Source organism: Hirsutella rhossiliensis (genome assembly GCF_020360975.1).
Source record: "Hirsutella rhossiliensis strain HR02 chromosome Unknown scaffold00004, whole genome shotgun sequence".
Lineage (NCBI taxonomy): Eukaryota > Fungi > Ascomycota > Sordariomycetes > Hypocreales > Ophiocordycipitaceae > Hirsutella > Hirsutella rhossiliensis.
The window spans coordinates 5,872,220-5,888,699 of record NW_025408670.1 but is presented as its reverse complement, the minus strand read 5'-3'; the positions used below and the strand labels follow the sequence as shown (position 1 = coordinate 5,888,699).

At 57.6% G+C, this 16,480-nt stretch overlaps 3 protein-coding genes across 3 annotated transcripts; 2 read left to right on the top strand and 1 right to left on the bottom strand.

The window, feature by feature from the left end:
- Positions 1–1,052: 1,052 nt before the first annotated feature.
- HRG_04954 (LSM domain-containing protein) lies at positions 1,053–1,646 on the top strand (the record flags this gene model as incomplete). Its single annotated transcript, XM_044863425.1, has 4 exons — positions 1,053–1,055; positions 1,123–1,263; positions 1,346–1,396; positions 1,461–1,646. The coding sequence occupies 4 exons, from the start codon at positions 1,053–1,055 to the stop codon at positions 1,644–1,646; spliced, it is 381 nt and encodes a 126-aa protein (XP_044722039.1).
- Positions 1,647–2,223: 577 nt separating this feature from the next.
- HRG_04953 (4'-phosphopantetheinyl transferase superfamily domain-containing protein) lies at positions 2,224–7,916 on the bottom strand (the record flags this gene model as incomplete). Its single annotated transcript, XM_044863424.1, has 3 exons — positions 2,224–2,334; positions 2,390–7,332; positions 7,385–7,916. The coding sequence occupies 3 exons, from the start codon at positions 7,914–7,916 to the stop codon at positions 2,224–2,226; spliced, it is 5,586 nt and encodes a 1,861-aa protein (XP_044722038.1).
- A 2,165-nt stretch (positions 7,917–10,081) lies between these two features.
- Positions 10,082–16,460, top strand: HRG_04952 (acyl transferase domain-containing protein; the record flags this gene model as incomplete). The annotated part of the gene is made up of 2 exons (XM_044863423.1): positions 10,082–15,278; positions 15,352–16,460. The coding sequence occupies 2 exons, from the start codon at positions 10,082–10,084 to the stop codon at positions 16,458–16,460; spliced, it is 6,306 nt and encodes a 2,101-aa protein (XP_044722037.1).
- Positions 16,461–16,480: the final 20 nt, after the last annotated feature.

Here is a 16,480-nt window from a genome sequence, read left to right as displayed (position 1 = left end):
GTCGGTAACGATCACGGCGACAAGAATACTCCAAGTCCCAACAAGAGCCTGGAAGCAGCCAAGACTCCGCATAACGTCAACCAGCTTACCACTCACGCCGAAAGGCTTCTTCAACGCCGGCCACAAAATACAGACTCGCCAGTTTCACAAGCTATCAACCAGCTTATCAAAGGATGTCAAATGGCCATGCACAGCGCCGCCCTCCTTGCCGACGAAAACCGGCAACTTCGGTCAGAAAACCAGCGGCGAAAGCAGAGAAAAGAACAGCGCCGTGAATACATTGGCGACGGCGGTACTCTATCGGTTGCAGAGGGCACGGTTAGGATAAAGCAACGGAGAGAAGAAGAAGAAGAGCGGGTTAAGCGACGGAGAGTGGAAGAAGAGGAGAGGACTAAGCGCCGGCGAGAGAAGGACGAGGAGCGGGCCAAGCGACGACAAGAAGGAGAAGAGCGGGCCGAGCGACGGCGACAAGAGAACGAGGAATGGTTCAAGCTACGGCGAGAAAAGGAAGAGGAGCGGGTCAAGAAACAGAGAGCAAAGGAAGATGAGCGGGCCAAGCGACGGCGGGAAGAAGGGGAGCGGGACCAACGACTTATAGAAGAGCTGAGTGTCCCAAGACAGCGTGCACCACCACGGTGTAGTAAGTGCAGGTCTTTTGAACACACTGCCCGTACGTGTAATAGATAGTCCTAATCGAGTTACTTGTCTCTTGGAGTAAATATGTCGTGGTATTGTCCGTTTGTCTCGCGTAAGGTGCGGGTCTAGTCGGTGGGGAATTTTTGACCGAGTAGGGGGTCTGACCGGGAAGGGGGTGGATTACGTTAGTCAGAGCCCAGGTTTAACAAGTCAATATTCTGCCGACTATCTGCTTAGGTAAGCGCATTTCAAGTACCTTGGAGCCAATTGTGCATTTTCCTCGGGGCCCCACCACATGTCAACGACACTCAAGCTCGCAAGACACGCCGAACCCCCAGCTCAGCCCCAAAGGTCACAGCGGCTGCCCATCACACCTCTCAAAACAGCGCGACTGCCTTGCGCAAAACAAGGGCTCCATGGTTCGTCTCTACCTCCAGCGTTTACCCAGCGACTCTCCTCACGCCTAACTCTCTCCAATCACCGCAGTTGCCCCTCGGCTTGCTCAACGCGGCCCAAGGCCAGCCCATGCTGGTCGAGCTGAAGAATGGAGAGACGCTCAACGGACACCTCGTCATGTGCGACAACTGGATGAACCTCACCCTCAAGGAGGTGGTGCAAACGAGCCCTGTACGCAGCCCTCTGCGCGAGACCCGACTGACGAGAAGCGAGTCGAGCGAGCCTCAAGCTAACCCCCCCGGCCTCTTCGCAGGAAGGCGATAAGTTCATGAAGCTAAAAGAGGCCTACATCAAGGGCAACAACGTACGTAAAGGCCTCGGAGCGCCCGTCCCTGGAGGGGCAGAGGACGTCTGCTAACGCCCCTTAGATCAAATACCTGCGCGTCCCCGAAGAAATCATCGACCAAGTCAGCGAGTCGCAAAAGAACCAGCAAGGAGGCTTCCGAGGCAGCAGGGGCGGACAGTCGAGGGGCGAACACGGCGGCCGTGGCGGCGGCGACAGGGGAAGGGGTCGCGGCGGAGGACGCGGTCGCGGAAGGGGTCGCGGCCAATGAGTCTCTTGCCCGCCGCTATCACGGTGCTATTTGCATCATACGAGGAAAGGTCGTGGCCGAGTTCCTGTCGTCGTGCGCATTGGCTGTTGTGCTTTTTTGTTTAGCTGTATCATCTACATATACCCTATCAATTAGAGAGCATGGGACCCGACTATTTCCGCCTCCTTCCCCTGGCGCTCCTGTGGACTTGCTCGCACCGCATCAGTGGGCGTAAGCTTTGGTCTCCCCGTGCACCAACCTTGTTCGGCTCTCGTAGACGAAATGCTCTGCAGAGGCTCGCCTCGCAGACACGCACCAGGACTTGACTCTGTTTCAACAGCAAAGACAACATGATACATAGCACGTTGAAAGGGCATGTCTGTCTACAGTGCATCCATCTTGCGATACCGCTCTCCGCCGACGCACTTGCGTATTCGAACCTCGACGCTGGACTTTATAACCCATTCCCTTCATCCATCAGAACACATCAAGTCTATCTACCAAGAACAAACAAAACGACCCGGATAAGCTACACACGCGCCCACAATTCGGGCTCGGCTATTCGTACCACCATTTCCAGTATCTCGCCCATTCACAGTTAAAAGTTGGCAACAGCTACGGCAATAGCCTGCGTATCCGAGTGCGAGATGGACAACGTGATGCTCTTGACACCAGCCTGCTTGGCAGCAGCCGCCGCTTCGCCGTGGAGCTACAATAACGTTAGTATCGTGTTCCAAGGCCACTCCCTGCGCGGGCAATCTTACCGAAACAGTGGGCGCGCCGGCGTCGTCTCTCAGAATCTCAATGTCCTTCATGGGCGCGCCGGCTCCCTTGCTGGGCACGCCAAGTGACTTGAAAACCGCCTCCTTGGCACTCCACCTGCCCGCAAAGGAGCTCTGCGGGCTCGGAGCCTTTTGGCAGTAGCTGGTTTCCTCGGCGGTGAAGTTGCGCTGCAGAAAAGTCTCGTTGTCGATATTGACGGCCGTGATGTCCTCGACGTCGACTCCGATCCGGCTATTCTTGCTGGCCACCTTGTGCGCCAACGCCTCCATCACTTTTTGCGTCTCGCTGGCCCTCGAGGCTGAGACCGTCTTCTCAGACTGCTTCATGAAGTTGGCCGCGTACTTGAGCTCAGACGTCTTCGTATCTTCCGACACGCGGGCGTCTGGGTTCAACAGGACAGTCCGGAGCTGCTCCTCAGTGTAAGGAGAGCTGGATTTGGCGATGAACAGGCTGTTGTTGATCAGGCCGTTGTGGAAGTAGCGGTAGGCCTTCTTCTGCCTGGCCTCGACCTTGGCACAATACTCGTTGTAGGCGCGCTCATCGAGAGTGGCAAACAGGTACTTGGGGTGGATACCGATGGCCTGGGCTCCCTTCTGGCCGAAACCAAAGGACGTGACCGAGAAAGCCTTGATCCCGTCCGTCTGGATGCTGCGGCTCGGGTACACAATCAAGTCGAAGTCTTCCATGATGGGGTCGACGTTGTCGGCATTGCGGTTGCCAGGAACCAAACCCGTGTTGAGGACCTGCAAGCAGCCGTTCATCATCCAGGCACCCGCAGCACCCTTGGGGTGACCGGTAAGATACTTCTGGAAGATACCCAGGACAGCATTGCCCTTCTTGCGTCCCAGGTGGCGCAGCTGCTGGCAGATGACAGAGGACTCGTTCTTGTCATTGGCCTTGGTCGACGTGCCGTGGAAGGACGCAACTCCCAGATCATCAATAGTGAGGCCCCAAGTAGCGAGAGCGCCACGTAGCGGGGCGATGCTCGGGTCGCTTTTCCAAAAGTTGTTGCCCATGCTTCGCAGGAGCTCCTTGTCTTGCCTGACGGCCTCCTTCTCAATGTGCAAGATGCGTTCTTGGGCATACTCCTTCTCGTCAAAGGTCGAGCCCTGAGCCTTCATTGCTTCGATCTCGTCGTGCACAAACTCCAGCTCCGACTCTTGCCAGTGCTTGATCTGCTTCTTGCGCCGTTCGATCTGTCGGCGACGGTAGTTGATGTCGAGCAGCGGAGACGGAAACTTGCCGGCGTGCTCGCGGGCAGTAGTGAGAACGCCTTGCCCTGGTGCAGGAACAGATCGGCCAATCTTGTCGGAAGCGGTCGTGGTGAGAGCCAGGATACCGTAGATGGGAACGCCCATGTCGAGAGCCAGTCTGGCGGTCATGATAACCTGGATTCCGCATCCCTGCGACTCCATGAAGCCATTTCTCGTCGTCGTCGTCGGGCGAGACATCTCCTTGGGAGTTCGGCCATGCGCAAACTCATCCACCGTGTTGCTTGTCGCCTTCATGTTTGCGAACTCGTAGGATCCCTCCTCTCCGAAGTCGTCGAAGCCACCCACGAAGCAGACACGGGCCTTGCCCTCCATAATGGTCTCGTAGCCAATGTCGACCGACTCTACTGCAGTGGCGCAAGCGCCGACAGGGGTCTTGATTGGTCCAGATGAGGAAATGAGCAACATGTTGACCCAGGCTGCCATGGTGTTGATGAAAGACTCTTGCAGAATGTCGTTCTGGAGCGGCTTGTCCAGGAAGCGATCCTTGTGCATACCGCGGAGAGCCGCAGCACCGCCCATGCCAGATCCGACGCAATTGCCAACCTCGGAGACGTGGACATACTTGTAAAACTCGTATGGATCCGTGATACCGCAAGAGAGAAGGGCTTCTGCAGTGGAGACGAGAAGGAACAGGGTGACAGGGTCAACCTGTGAGATGATGTCCTCCGGAACGCCGTAGCGCTTGGGGTCCCAGCCGGTAGGGATCTGACCGGCGACAAGACGGTCGAAGCGGAGCGCCTTGGGGATCCAAAGCGAGGCTCCCTTTCTCATGCGAATGATATACTCGCCGCTGTCGGGAATCTCGAAAATCTCGACCTTGTCGCCGTGCTCGCGCTTGAACTCCTCGGCGGTCTCCTTGGAAGCTTCAAACGGCTCGAGATCCTCTTCAATGACAACTTCATGGAGCAGTTGCTTCTTGTTGGGATCGTAACCATTGAACAGTTCGGGCTCAATCAGGCGGATGCCGGAATGCTCTAGGATGTGCTTCTCGTACTTTGTCTTGACATCCTTGTCATCGACCGGGTCACCAGACTTGGCATCAACCCAGCCCGAGTAAGGCTTGCCCTTGAGCGGACCATTGTGATTCTTGATGAGGCCCATGATCCATGCCATTTCGACGCAGCCCTCGAGGGAAAACTCGCCGTGTGCCTCCATCTCCCAGCGGGTACGAGAGTTGCCCCAGGGCCCAACCTCAGCAAAGCCAGTGACAACGATGACCTTCTCCAGGTCAACCATGCCCTTGAGGGTGTCATGAAGAGGGGCGACCTCGCTCTTCCATTCCGGCAGAGTGGGGAAGTCGAATTTGATGTTGGCGCGAGGATCAATCGTCTTCTTCTTGTAGAGAGCCTCGGACTCGGCACCGTTGACAATAGCATTCTCGATGGCGCTCTCCTTGGCAACGGCTTTGCGAATCTCGCTCGTCTCCATGATGTCCTTTCGGAGCTTGGTCATCGCCTCGTTGAGGTTGGGAATGAACTGAAGACCACCGTTAAGATCGGCAAAGACCGGCTCAGCCTGGCACAGATCGACAATGGTAGGCGACATTAAGCCCATCAGATTAAAGGCCATTTCTTGCTGTGAGAAGGTGCGGACGCCAAAAGCCTCCACGCCCTCTGCCACAATGTTGTTGCCAGACATGAGACCAGTGCCGCGGGTCCAGCCAATGACAGCGCCGCAGATGGTTAGGTAGTTTGCCCAGTTCTCCGAGTACCATCGGTTGAAGAGCGTCTCGAGTCCGAGCTTGGACTCAGAGTACAGCCCGTCATTGCCAAAGGTGCCGTGATTGGGGGACAGGGGAAGCACAACCTGGGCGGGCCTTGTCTCGAAACCCCTCTCAGCCTTCTGGGCCTTGACGCAGCCCAGAAGCCTGACCAAGTTGGTGAGCATAATTCGGTGGGCTAGCTCCGACCTGGAGTCGACGCTGTCGATCTGGCGGCCGTTCTCCGAGATGGCAGCAAAGGGAACGACAAAGTCGAGATCCCACCCAAGACCATTCTTCGTGTCGTAAATGTACTCGACGAGTGCTTCCACATCTTGCTTACTGCCCTGGTTGAAGGGAACCACGACAATCTGAGATCCGCGCGAGCCGTAGCGCGTATACATGGACTGGTAGTACTCGGTCACCTCACGGGAGAATCGGCTGGTTGTCACTACAACCCTGGCGCCGCCGCTGATGAGACCCTGCAGCACTTCGGCGCCAATGGATCCGGCACCGGCGCCAGTCATGAGGACATGCTTGCCCTGGAAGGTCACGCCCGACTTGGCAGCCTCCTCGAGGCAGTTGAGGTAGACAGCAGTGAGCTTTTTGCTGTAATCCCAGCCATGGAGGGTCTTGCGCTTGAGATGCAGGAAAGGGATGGTCTCGACCTTGCCCTTGCTATGGTTGGCACCCTTGAGACTGGTCTTCTTGCTCTTGCCATTGTCCTTGGGCAGGATCTGGCTCTGGTTCATGGCAAGCGAACGCAGGACGTCTCCATACAGGCTCTTGATCTCGAGCTGAGAAGTCTTGGACATCTTGTGCTGCTGCCTGATGAGCTTGTAGATGCGCTGCAGATCGCTCTGGACCTTGGTGCGGTTCCCATACTCGGAAATCTTGCCGCCCTCGGCCATTTGCTGGACATAGTGCTCCAGCTTCCGGCAACTTGCACGAGGCACCTCTTCGTAGTTGAGGTTGCCGCGAGCATCAACGGTTGTGCGGGGGCCGGTCGGAACCGCCACATCTTTGCAAACGGGGGAAACGTTCAGGACGTCCTTACAGTTCTCAATGAGCTGTTGTCCAAGTTCTTTGGCTAGCTTGTACGTCTCTCCCCGTTCGGTGGGACAGTTGTCGATGTGATACTGCATAAAATCGAGGAGCTTGGGGTTGGACCGGTTCATGATCCGGATGCACTGGCTAACGATTTCACGATCGATGGCCTGCAGTCTGCCAAAGATGATGTCGAAATACATACTGAGAGCATCCTGGCGGGCCCAGTTCCACGAGGAATCGTACGTCCGGGCCTTGGGAGGGCTGAAAACAGGCTCGATACCGGAAGCGTAAAAGTCGCCGTGCTCGGCGGTCCACAGGTCAAGCTGCGCCTGGAGGACCTTTTCCGACTTTTGGGAATCAATGAAGGACTTGTCGCCGGAGCGGAGGTCCATCTTGAGATAGCGGGCAAACAGCTCAAGCTGTTGCTTGAATAGAGCACGCTGATCCTTGGTGAGGGCGTCGATGGCGGCAGGGTCCATCATCATGCCGCCGGCAGAGGCATCCGAGCCGGCAGCCGATGCCGTGGACAGGGAGAAGCCTGCGTTGGCCGAGTGTTTTTGTGTCACGTCATCCAAGAACCCCTTGGCGTCGGCTTCGGAGCCAAGACGGGACGGAGGCTCCATGGTCAAAGCCAGGAGGAGAGCGCCGTCCTGCCGCCCCGGCCCGAGGCCCCATCTCGTCTCGAGGTATTTTCGAGCAGCTGTGATGTTGAAGCCTCCAGGCATCTTGGAAGAAATCAGCCTTGCAATCAGGGACTGCGACTGCTTGCCGAGGTTGCCGTCGAAGGTGGCTTGCATGGATGCGCCGAGCTCGTCGAGAGGCGTGTCTTCTGGCTTCTCGGGCGTCGAGCCAAACTCCTTGCCGAGGTCTCCGAGAATTTCGTTTTGAAGGGTGGATTTGCCTACGGTGTCATCAGAAACCGAGCTCACGAAGAGCTGAAAAGGGCAACTCACCTCCAACGAGATCTTTGATGGCCTTGCTGAGGGGAACGTCAAGAAGGGGCTTCTTGAGCTTCTGCGCAATCAAGGCGCGGACAATGTCGATAGCCTGTACCGGCTCATCTGGAATCTGGGCAGCGGGCCCCGAGCTCGGGGGAGGAGGAGCGGCGGCGGCCGATGCAGGACCCGGGGCAGCGGCACTCGACGCGCCTCCCGAGGCTGGCGCATCAGCGGAGCCGGCGGCGGGCTCCGGCTCCTCCTCAACGGGATCGACATCGTAGTAAATCTCCTTTGCGTCTTTGTTGTAGCAGAGTATTTGGCGCTGTACGGACTTTGCAGCGTCGTACGCCTCATACTTGGAGGCCAGTGTGCGCTTGGCCATGACACCCAGCGTGTCTGCTGGGCCGATTTCGACGATGCGCTCGGCCGTCCTCTCGGCGAGGAAGACATCCTGGGTTTCGATCCATCTTACGGGCGAGGCAAACTGGTACGCGAGAAGCTCAATAAGCAGGGTGTGAGCGAGCTCTTGCTCGACCTCGGGCCGCATGGTGGAGGACACGATTCGACGAGGTCGACGGCGCAAGTTGGACGCGTCCAAGGTCTCGGGGCCAGTCAATCGAGCCGGTCAAAGTCCAACTGCTGAACCACCGGTTCGAGAGGCACAGAGGTCGAGATTATACACTCAGAGGTGGCTGGACCCCGTGGCGTGAAGGCTGGAGCTCTCGAATCAAGCTCCGCAATGATAATGCTGCGAACCCGTCAAGCAGGGCGGAGCAGGGGAAGGGGAGAAGGGTAAAGGTCAGACGGGACGGGTGATGTGAGCAAACAAAGAAACCACCCAAGTCTTGCTACCGTCAGCTGCGAAATGGATAGAGGAGGATGGGCGGGAGAACCGGGGAGGAAAAGATGCAGACGGTGGTGATAGAGGCTGGACGGGAGGGAAGGCTTGGCCCATTGATGATTGTTGAACGGACCCACTAGTGGCTCGTAGAAAAAAATTGGGGGACGCCTGCAGGGTGGCCGCAGCGCCATGCAGTACTGTACAGTACAGTACTGTACCTTACAGTGAGGACTAGTAGGTGGGCCCCTCAACCAGATTGGCAGTCTAGGCCCAACACGGCAAGCTGACAATGCCCTGACGCGGATGCGGACTGCTGGATCAAAAGCCGTCTCTGTAGTTACAGTACATGGAGGTTCAGAAGGGAGCCAGAAACACGCTCGCCCTTGGAAGCCCCACCCGGCCTCATTCGGGACGAAAGCGAACTGCGAGCTGGTGAGTCCGTCACCTTTCGGGGCTGTTCTACGAGCTTCCACCTGTGCATGAAGTTGAGTTACTGGCGACTGGATACAGCTTCTGCGACGTTGAGGCCGTTGGAACTCGTATTCGCATGTATGTGTGTTTAGTATGGCAATGGCCACGCAGCGGATGGGTGAGAAAGAGTGCAACCCTCCATGACAGCAGTTGGGGCAAAAGAAAGGGGTGGTGGGTTGACGCGGTCGTGATAGCCGCAGGTACTCGCGGTTCCTTGGCCTGCCTGCCGGTTAAATCTGGCAGGGAGCCTTGCAGCGAGATGCGTCCCCACCAGACTTCCGTTGGTGGAGATACGACGACTGTTGGCGCAATTTCGCTGGGACTGTGTGCAGCATCGCAAGTACCGATACCGGCCGGTGCTGTCTCGCTCCGCTGTGCCGCTGGAACACACCGAAAACCAGCCGCTCCATCCGAACCCGAACCGGTCCCCACGGCCTCGACTGCCCCTGTGTTGGGTGTCTTGCTCCAAATCAAACAATGGCGGCCCCGGACTTTTGCATCTTCGGGTGGCGTTCCTGCTGGGTACGTGCGCAGGCATTGTGCCAGGCTGGTAAGGAAGGTAAGATATGCAGGGAGAGGGAGTGCTTGCTCATCACGCCCTTGAGTTTGCGACGACGTGCCCGTGCCAATGGCGACAAACTCATGCAAAGATACTGCCTGACGAACGCATCAAACTCTCCGCGCAGCCAAGACGGAGCGGAAATGGCGTGCAGGCCGCGTGCAGCCTCTCCGAGTCCCCAGCGGCCGGCCATCAACGGTGGTGACCTGGGCGGGGTCCCGTCTTCAGCGCCGCGCTGCAGTCCGGTCCGATTCGGGGCCCCTAAAAGACCCTAAAAGCACCCAAGGTAGGCCCACCCTTCCAAGGGCAAGGCATGTACAGGTACGCGTTGTCGCTGGGGACCCTTTGCCGTCAAGCGGGAGGGACACATCCCCAACAGAACTAAAAAAATTGGCGAGCCAATGCTTCCATCCAGCTCCCCGTCAGTGACTGACAGCATGCATTGTACCTGACACCCGATTTTTCTCCCCGGCTTCAACTTACACGCTGTTGATATCTCCGCGTCCCCGATCCTCCCACCGCCTATCCCTCCGGCGTTCCCATCTGATTCCTTGATTCCCCTTGTCGCTTTCACCTCCTTTCCCTTGGGTCGCGACAGCTTGTCCGGGTCCATCTTGTCTGAAGCTTGTCCCGCCCATCGTCACACGAGGGCCGCGAGTTTCCGCACTGGCAATTGTCCAGCTTGCCGTTGCATCGCACGAGCGTCGCTCGCCGAGTTGCTCACGGTCCCGCGAGCTGAACTGATAGGCATGGCCTTCTTCCTGCTTCCCTTGTGCTGGTGCAAGACGGCACGACTAACCATGCATTGCCCTGCAGACTCGAACGATACCCTTCCGCCATCATGTACGGCACGGGAACCGGCCCTCAGACGGGCCTTTCCACCCCCAGATCCAATTCCTCTCTCCGGCCCTTGACCCTGACCCATGGCTCCCTCGAAACCTCCTTCCTTGTCCCGACCAGCCTCCATTTCCACGCCTCCCAGCTGAAAGACCGCTTTGTTGCGAGCTTGCCCGCTGCCACCGACGAGCTTGCTCAGGACGACGAGCCATCCTCTGTTCCCGAGCTGGTCGCAAGATACCTGGGTTCTGTGGCCCGCGAGGTGGAAGATGGAGAGGATGATGCCCAGGGCTCCTACGAAGAGGTTCTCAAGCTTGTGCTCAACGAGTTTGAGAGAGCATTTCTCCGCGGTAACGAGGCCCACGCCATCGCCGCCACACTCCCGGGCATCGAGGCCAAGAAGCTTGAGGTGATTCGCAGCTATTATCTTGCCCGGGCCGTCTCCAACCGTGCCATCAAGCCTCACGAGTCCGCCCTGCTGCGGGCTTCGGACGATGGCTCCGCCGAGATCTACACCATCTTTGGTGGTCAGGGGAACATTGAGGAGTACTTTGAGGAGCTTCGCGAAGTTTTTCAGACATACCCCAGCTTCGTCGGCGAGCTCATCACCTCTGCTGCCGAGCAACTCCAGACGTTGTCGAACCACCCCAGCGCTGAGAAGATGTTCCCCAAGGGTCTCGATATCATGAACTGGCTTCAGCACCCAGACTCCACCCCCGATGTCGAATACCTCATCTCAGCACCTGTCAGCTTCCCCTTGATCGGCCTGGTCCAGATGGCGCACTACGAGGTGACGTGCAAGGTTCTCGGCATCGACCCAGGCCAATTGCGAGAGCGCATCAGCGGCACCACTGGTCACTCGCAGGGCATTGTCATGGCGGCGGCGACGGCCGCTGCCGAGTCCTGGGACTCGTGGCGCGAAATCGTCAGCTCGACGTTGGCCATTCTCTTCTGGATCGGAACACGGAGCCAGCAGGCGTTTCCCACCACTTCCATGACACCCACCATGCTGCGTGAATCCATGGATAATGGCGAGGGCTCCCCCACACCCATGCTCAGCATACGTGATCTGTCGCAGCAGGAGGTGCAGAAGCACATCGATGCCACCAACCAATACCTCCCAGACCACCGTCACATTAGCGTGTCGCTCGTCAACAGCCCACGCAACCTTGTCGTCACGGGCCCTCCCACCTCGCTCTACGGTCTCAATTCGCAGCTGCGCAAAGTAAAGGCCCCCACAGGCCTTGACCAGACCCGCATTCCCTATACGGAGCGCAAGATCCGCTTCGTCAACCGCTTTCTCCCCATCACCGCTCCTTTCCACAGCAAATACCTCGCAGAGGCAACTGCCATGATCGACGAGGATCTGAAGGACGTTAGCATCGACTCCGGCTCCTTGGGCATCCCGGTTTTCGACACAAACACTGGCAAGGATCTCCGTGCCGAGGTGAAAGGCAATGTCGTTCCCGCTCTCGTGCGCTTGATCACACGTGACCCTGTCAACTGGGAGAATGCAACTGTCTTCCCCGGAGCGACGCATGTCCTTGACTTCGGCCCCGGCGGCGTTTCTGGCCTCGGCATCCTGACTAGCCGGAACAAGGAGGGGACCGGAGTTCGTGTCATCCTCGCTGGAACTATCGATGGCACCATCACGGAAGTCGGTTACAAGCCTGAGCTCTTTGATAGAGACGAAGAGAACGCTGTCAGGTATGCCATCGACTGGGTCAAGGAATTTGGCCCCAGACTCGTCAAGACATCGAGCGGGCGCAAGTACGTCGACACCAAGATGAGCCGGCTTCTCGGCCTGCCTCCCATCATGGTGGCTGGAATGACTCCCGCCACGGTTCCCTGGGACTTTGTCGCTGCCACGATGAACGCAGGCTATCACATTGAACTCGGCGGCGGCGGCTACTTCAACGCCAAAAGGATGACCGATGCCCTGACCAAGATTGAAAACGCTATTCCCTCGGGTCGCGGAATCACCGTCAACGTCCTTTACGTGAACCCCCGAGCCCTGGCGTGGCAAATCCCTTTGCTGGGCAGACTGCGCTCAGAGGGCGTGCCAATCGAGGGTCTGGCCATTGGTGCCGGCGTGCCTTCCATCGAGGTTGCGCAGGAGTACATCGAGACCTTGGGCCTCAAGCATATTGCCTTCAAGCCCGGCTCCGTCGAGGCGATCCAAGCCGTCATCAACATCGCAAAAGCCAACCCAAGCTTCCCCGTCATTATTCAATGGACGGGTGGCAGAGGCGGCGGCCATCACTCCTTCGAAGACTTTCACCAACCCGTCCTCCAGATGTATAATCGCATTCGACGTCAAGAGAACATAATCCTGGTCGCCGGCAGCGGCTTCGGTGGCGCCGAAGATACCTACCCCTACATCACCGGCGACTGGGCGAAGAAGTATGGCTACCCACCGATGCCGTTTGACGGCTGCTTGTTCGGCAGCCGCATGATGGTCGCCAAAGAAGCACACACAGGCAAGACTGCGAAACAGGCAATTATCGACGCCCCTGGCCTCGACGATGGCGAGTGGGAAAAGACATACAAGGGCCCTGCTGGCGGTGTCATTACTGTGCGGTCCGAGATGGGTGAGCCCATCCACAAGCTCGCCACGCGTGGTGTCAGATTCTGGGCCGAGATGGACCAAAAGATCTTCAGCCTCCCCAAGGAGAAGAGGGTGGCAGAGCTGAAGAAGAGCCGAGAATACATCATCAAGAAGCTCAACGACGACTTCCAGAAGGTGTGGTTTGGCTGCAACAAGGCCGGGAAATCCGTTGACCTGGAGGACATGACATACGCTGAGGTTGTGCGGCGCTTGGTGGGGCTGCTCTTTGTCAAGCATCAGTCTCGATGGATTGATCCGTCGTTCGCAAGGCTCACTGGTGATTTTATCCATCGGGTTGAGGAACGCTTCACCGTCTCGCCCGGCCAGCCCTCGTTGCTCCAAAATTATTCGGACTTGGACGAGCCTTTCAGCACCGTGGATCGGATTCTGGCCAAGTATCCCGAGGCAGAGGCGCAAATCATCAACGCGCAAGATGTCCAGCACTTCTTGCTCCTCTGCATGCGGCCGGGACAGAAGCCCGTAACTTTCATCCCTGCTCTGGATGAAAACTTTGAGTACTTCTTCAAGAAGGACTCTTTGTGGCAGTCGGAAGACCTCGATGCAGTCATTGACCAGGACGTCGGACGGTGCTGCATTCTCCAGGGTCCGATGGCCGCTAGGTTCTCCACCATTGTCGATGAACCCGTCAAGGATATTCTCGACGGCATCCACCATGCCCACATTGCTGCTCTGACGAGGGATTACTACGACAATGATCAGAGCTCTATCCCTGCTGTCGAGTATTTCGGTGGCAAGCTGGTGGAATCCGAGATTCCGCTGGATGTCGAAGGACTGACGGTCAACTACGACACTCACAAGAACACCTATCGTTTGTCATCTTCTGCGACGGCCGCCATGCCTTCCGTCGACTCATGGCTCTCCCTTCTCGCGGGCCCGAATCGCAACTGGAGGTTCGCACTTCTCATGTCCGAAATTGTCGCTCAGGGGCAAAAGTTTCAGACAAACCCAATGCGCCGCATCTTTGCACCTACTCGGGGCTTGTTTGTGGAAATCCAGTATCCCAACGAGCCGCAGAAGACGACCATCATCGTGAGGGAGCAGCCAAGACACAACCAGTACGTGGATGTCATTGAAGTCAAGTTGACTGGGAAGAACGAGATTCTCGTCAACATGATCAAGGATACCACGGCTGTCGGCAAGCCTGTTGCCCTGCCCCTCAAGTTTACCTACCACCCCGAGGCCGGGTACGCTCCTATCCGTGAAGTGATGCAGGATCGCAACGATCGCATCAAGGAGTTTTACTGGAAGGCTTGGTTCGGCAACGACCCCCTCAACCTTGATGCTGTTGTGACGAGTAAGTTTGACGGAGGTCGCACGACCATTACCAAGGAGGCCATCAGAGACTTTGTACATGCAGTCGGCAACACCGGCGAGGCGTTTGTCGACAGGCCAGGAAAGGTTGTCTACGCGCCCATGGACTTTGCCATTGTGGTCGGCTGGAAGGCCATCACGAAGCCCATCTTCCCGCGCACCATTGACGGCGATCTCCTCAAGCTGGTCCACCTGTCCAACCGGTTCCGCATGATTCCTGGAGCTGAGCCGTTGAAGGAGGGTGACGAGATCTCCACCACTGCCCAAATAAACGCCGTAATCAACCAGGAGTCGGGCAAGATGGTCGAGGTCTGCGGCACAATCGCCCGAGATGGACAGCCGGTGATGGAGGTGACGTCGCAATTCCTGTACCGCGGGATGTACTCGGACTACGAGAACACGTTCCAGCGCAAGGTGGAAACTCCCGTTCAGGTTTATCTGGCCACGAGCAAGGATGTGGCTGTGCTTCGGTCGAAGCATTGGTTTGCCATTGACGAGGTCCCCAGCGACATCGACTTGCTGGGCCAGACCCTGACGTTTCGCCTGCAGAGTCTTGTGCGCTACAGGAACAAGGATGTTTTCGGTAGCGTCGAGACGCGCGGCCAAGTACTGCTGGAGCTGCCCACCAAGGAGGTGATTCAGGTCGCGAGTGTTGATTACGAGGCCGGCGAGTCCCACGGCAATCCGGTCATCGACTATCTGGAGCGGAACGGCTCGCCGCTCGACCAGCCCATCAACTTTGACAATCCGATTCCCTTGAGCGGCAAGACTCCCCTGCAGCTCCGCGCACCGGCTTCGAATGAAACGTACGCCCGCGTGTCCGGCGACTACAACCCCATCCACGTCTCGCGTGTCTTTTCCAGCTACGCCAACCTTCCCGGGACAATTACCCACGGCATGTACTCGAGTGCCGCAGTGCGCAGCCTTGTCGAGACTTGGGCTGCGGAGAACGACATTGGCCGCGTCCGGAGCTTCCACGCATCCTTGGTTGGAATGGTTCTTCCCAACGACGCCATTCAGGTCAAGTTGCAGCATGTCGGAATGGTAGCCGGGCGCAAGATCATCAAGGTCGAAGTCAGCAACACGGAGACGGAGGAGAAGGTGCTCCTCGGCGAGGCGGAGATCGAGCAACCGGTGACGGCCTACGTGTTCACTGGCCAGGGATCGCAGGAGCAGGGCATGGGCATGGAACTGTACGCGAGCAGCCCCGTTGCCAAGGAAGTGTGGGACCGCGCAGACAAGTATCTCCTCGACAACTATGGTAAGTCACTGCGTGCCTCTATGACAACACTCGGTTTGCGCTCTCATGCTTCTTGAAGACTAACTGGCACCAGGCTTCTCCATCACCAACATTGTCAAGAACAACCCCAAAGAGCACACAATTCACTTTGGTGGACCGAGAGGCAAGGCAATCAGGCAAAACTACATGGCCATGACTTTTGAGACAGTGGCGGCCGACGGCTCAATCAAGTCGGAGCGCATCTTCAAGGACATCAACGAGAGCACGACTTCGTACACTTACCGGTCGCCGACGGGCTTGCTCTCGGCGACGCAGTTCACGCAGCCTGCGCTCACGCTCATGGAGAAGGCCAGCTTTGAGGACATGAAGGCCAAGGGCCTCGTGCCCAGGGACAGCACGTTTGCCGGGCATTCCCTAGGCGAGTACTCGGCGCTGGCTGCGTTGGCAGACGTGATGCCGATTGAGTCGCTCGTCTCCGTCGTCTTCTATCGCGGATTGACCATGCAAGTGGCGGTCGAACGAGATGCCAGTGGCCGGTCCAACTACTCGATGTGTGCCGTGAACCCCAGCCGCATCTCCAAGACGTTCAACGAGGAGGCACTGCAATTTGTGGTGAACAACATCGCCGAGGAGACTGGCTGGCTCCTAGAGATTGTCAATTACAACATTGCCAACATGCAGTACGTGTGCGCGGGCGACTTGAGGGCGCTCGACACGCTGGCCGGGGTGACAAACTTTGTCAAGAAGCAGCAAATCGACATTGAGGAGATGAGGAGCAATATTGAGGAAGCCAAGGGGGCTTTGCGAGAGATTATTCGCGGATGCGCAGAGGCGACACTCAAGAAGCCGCAGCCGCTGGAGCTGGAGCGAGGATTCGCGACAATCCCGCTGCGAGGCATCGATGTGCCATTCCACTCGACCTTTTTGCGGTCGGGCGTCAAGCCTTTCCGGTCATTCCTGCTCAAGAAGATCAACAAGACGACGATTGACCCTTCGAAGTTGGTGGGCAAATACATTCCGAATGTGACGGCCAAGCCCTTTGCGCTCAGCAAGGAGTACTTTGAGGAGGTGTACAAGCTGACGAACTCGCCCAAGATTGGGGCGGTTCTGGCAAATTGGGACAAGTATACGCAGGACGACGGCAAGGCGGGCAGCGACAGCGGTGCAAGCATGGAGTACGAGGGGCCCGGCGCCGCTGCGTGAGCAGGTGCATTGGGAAAAGA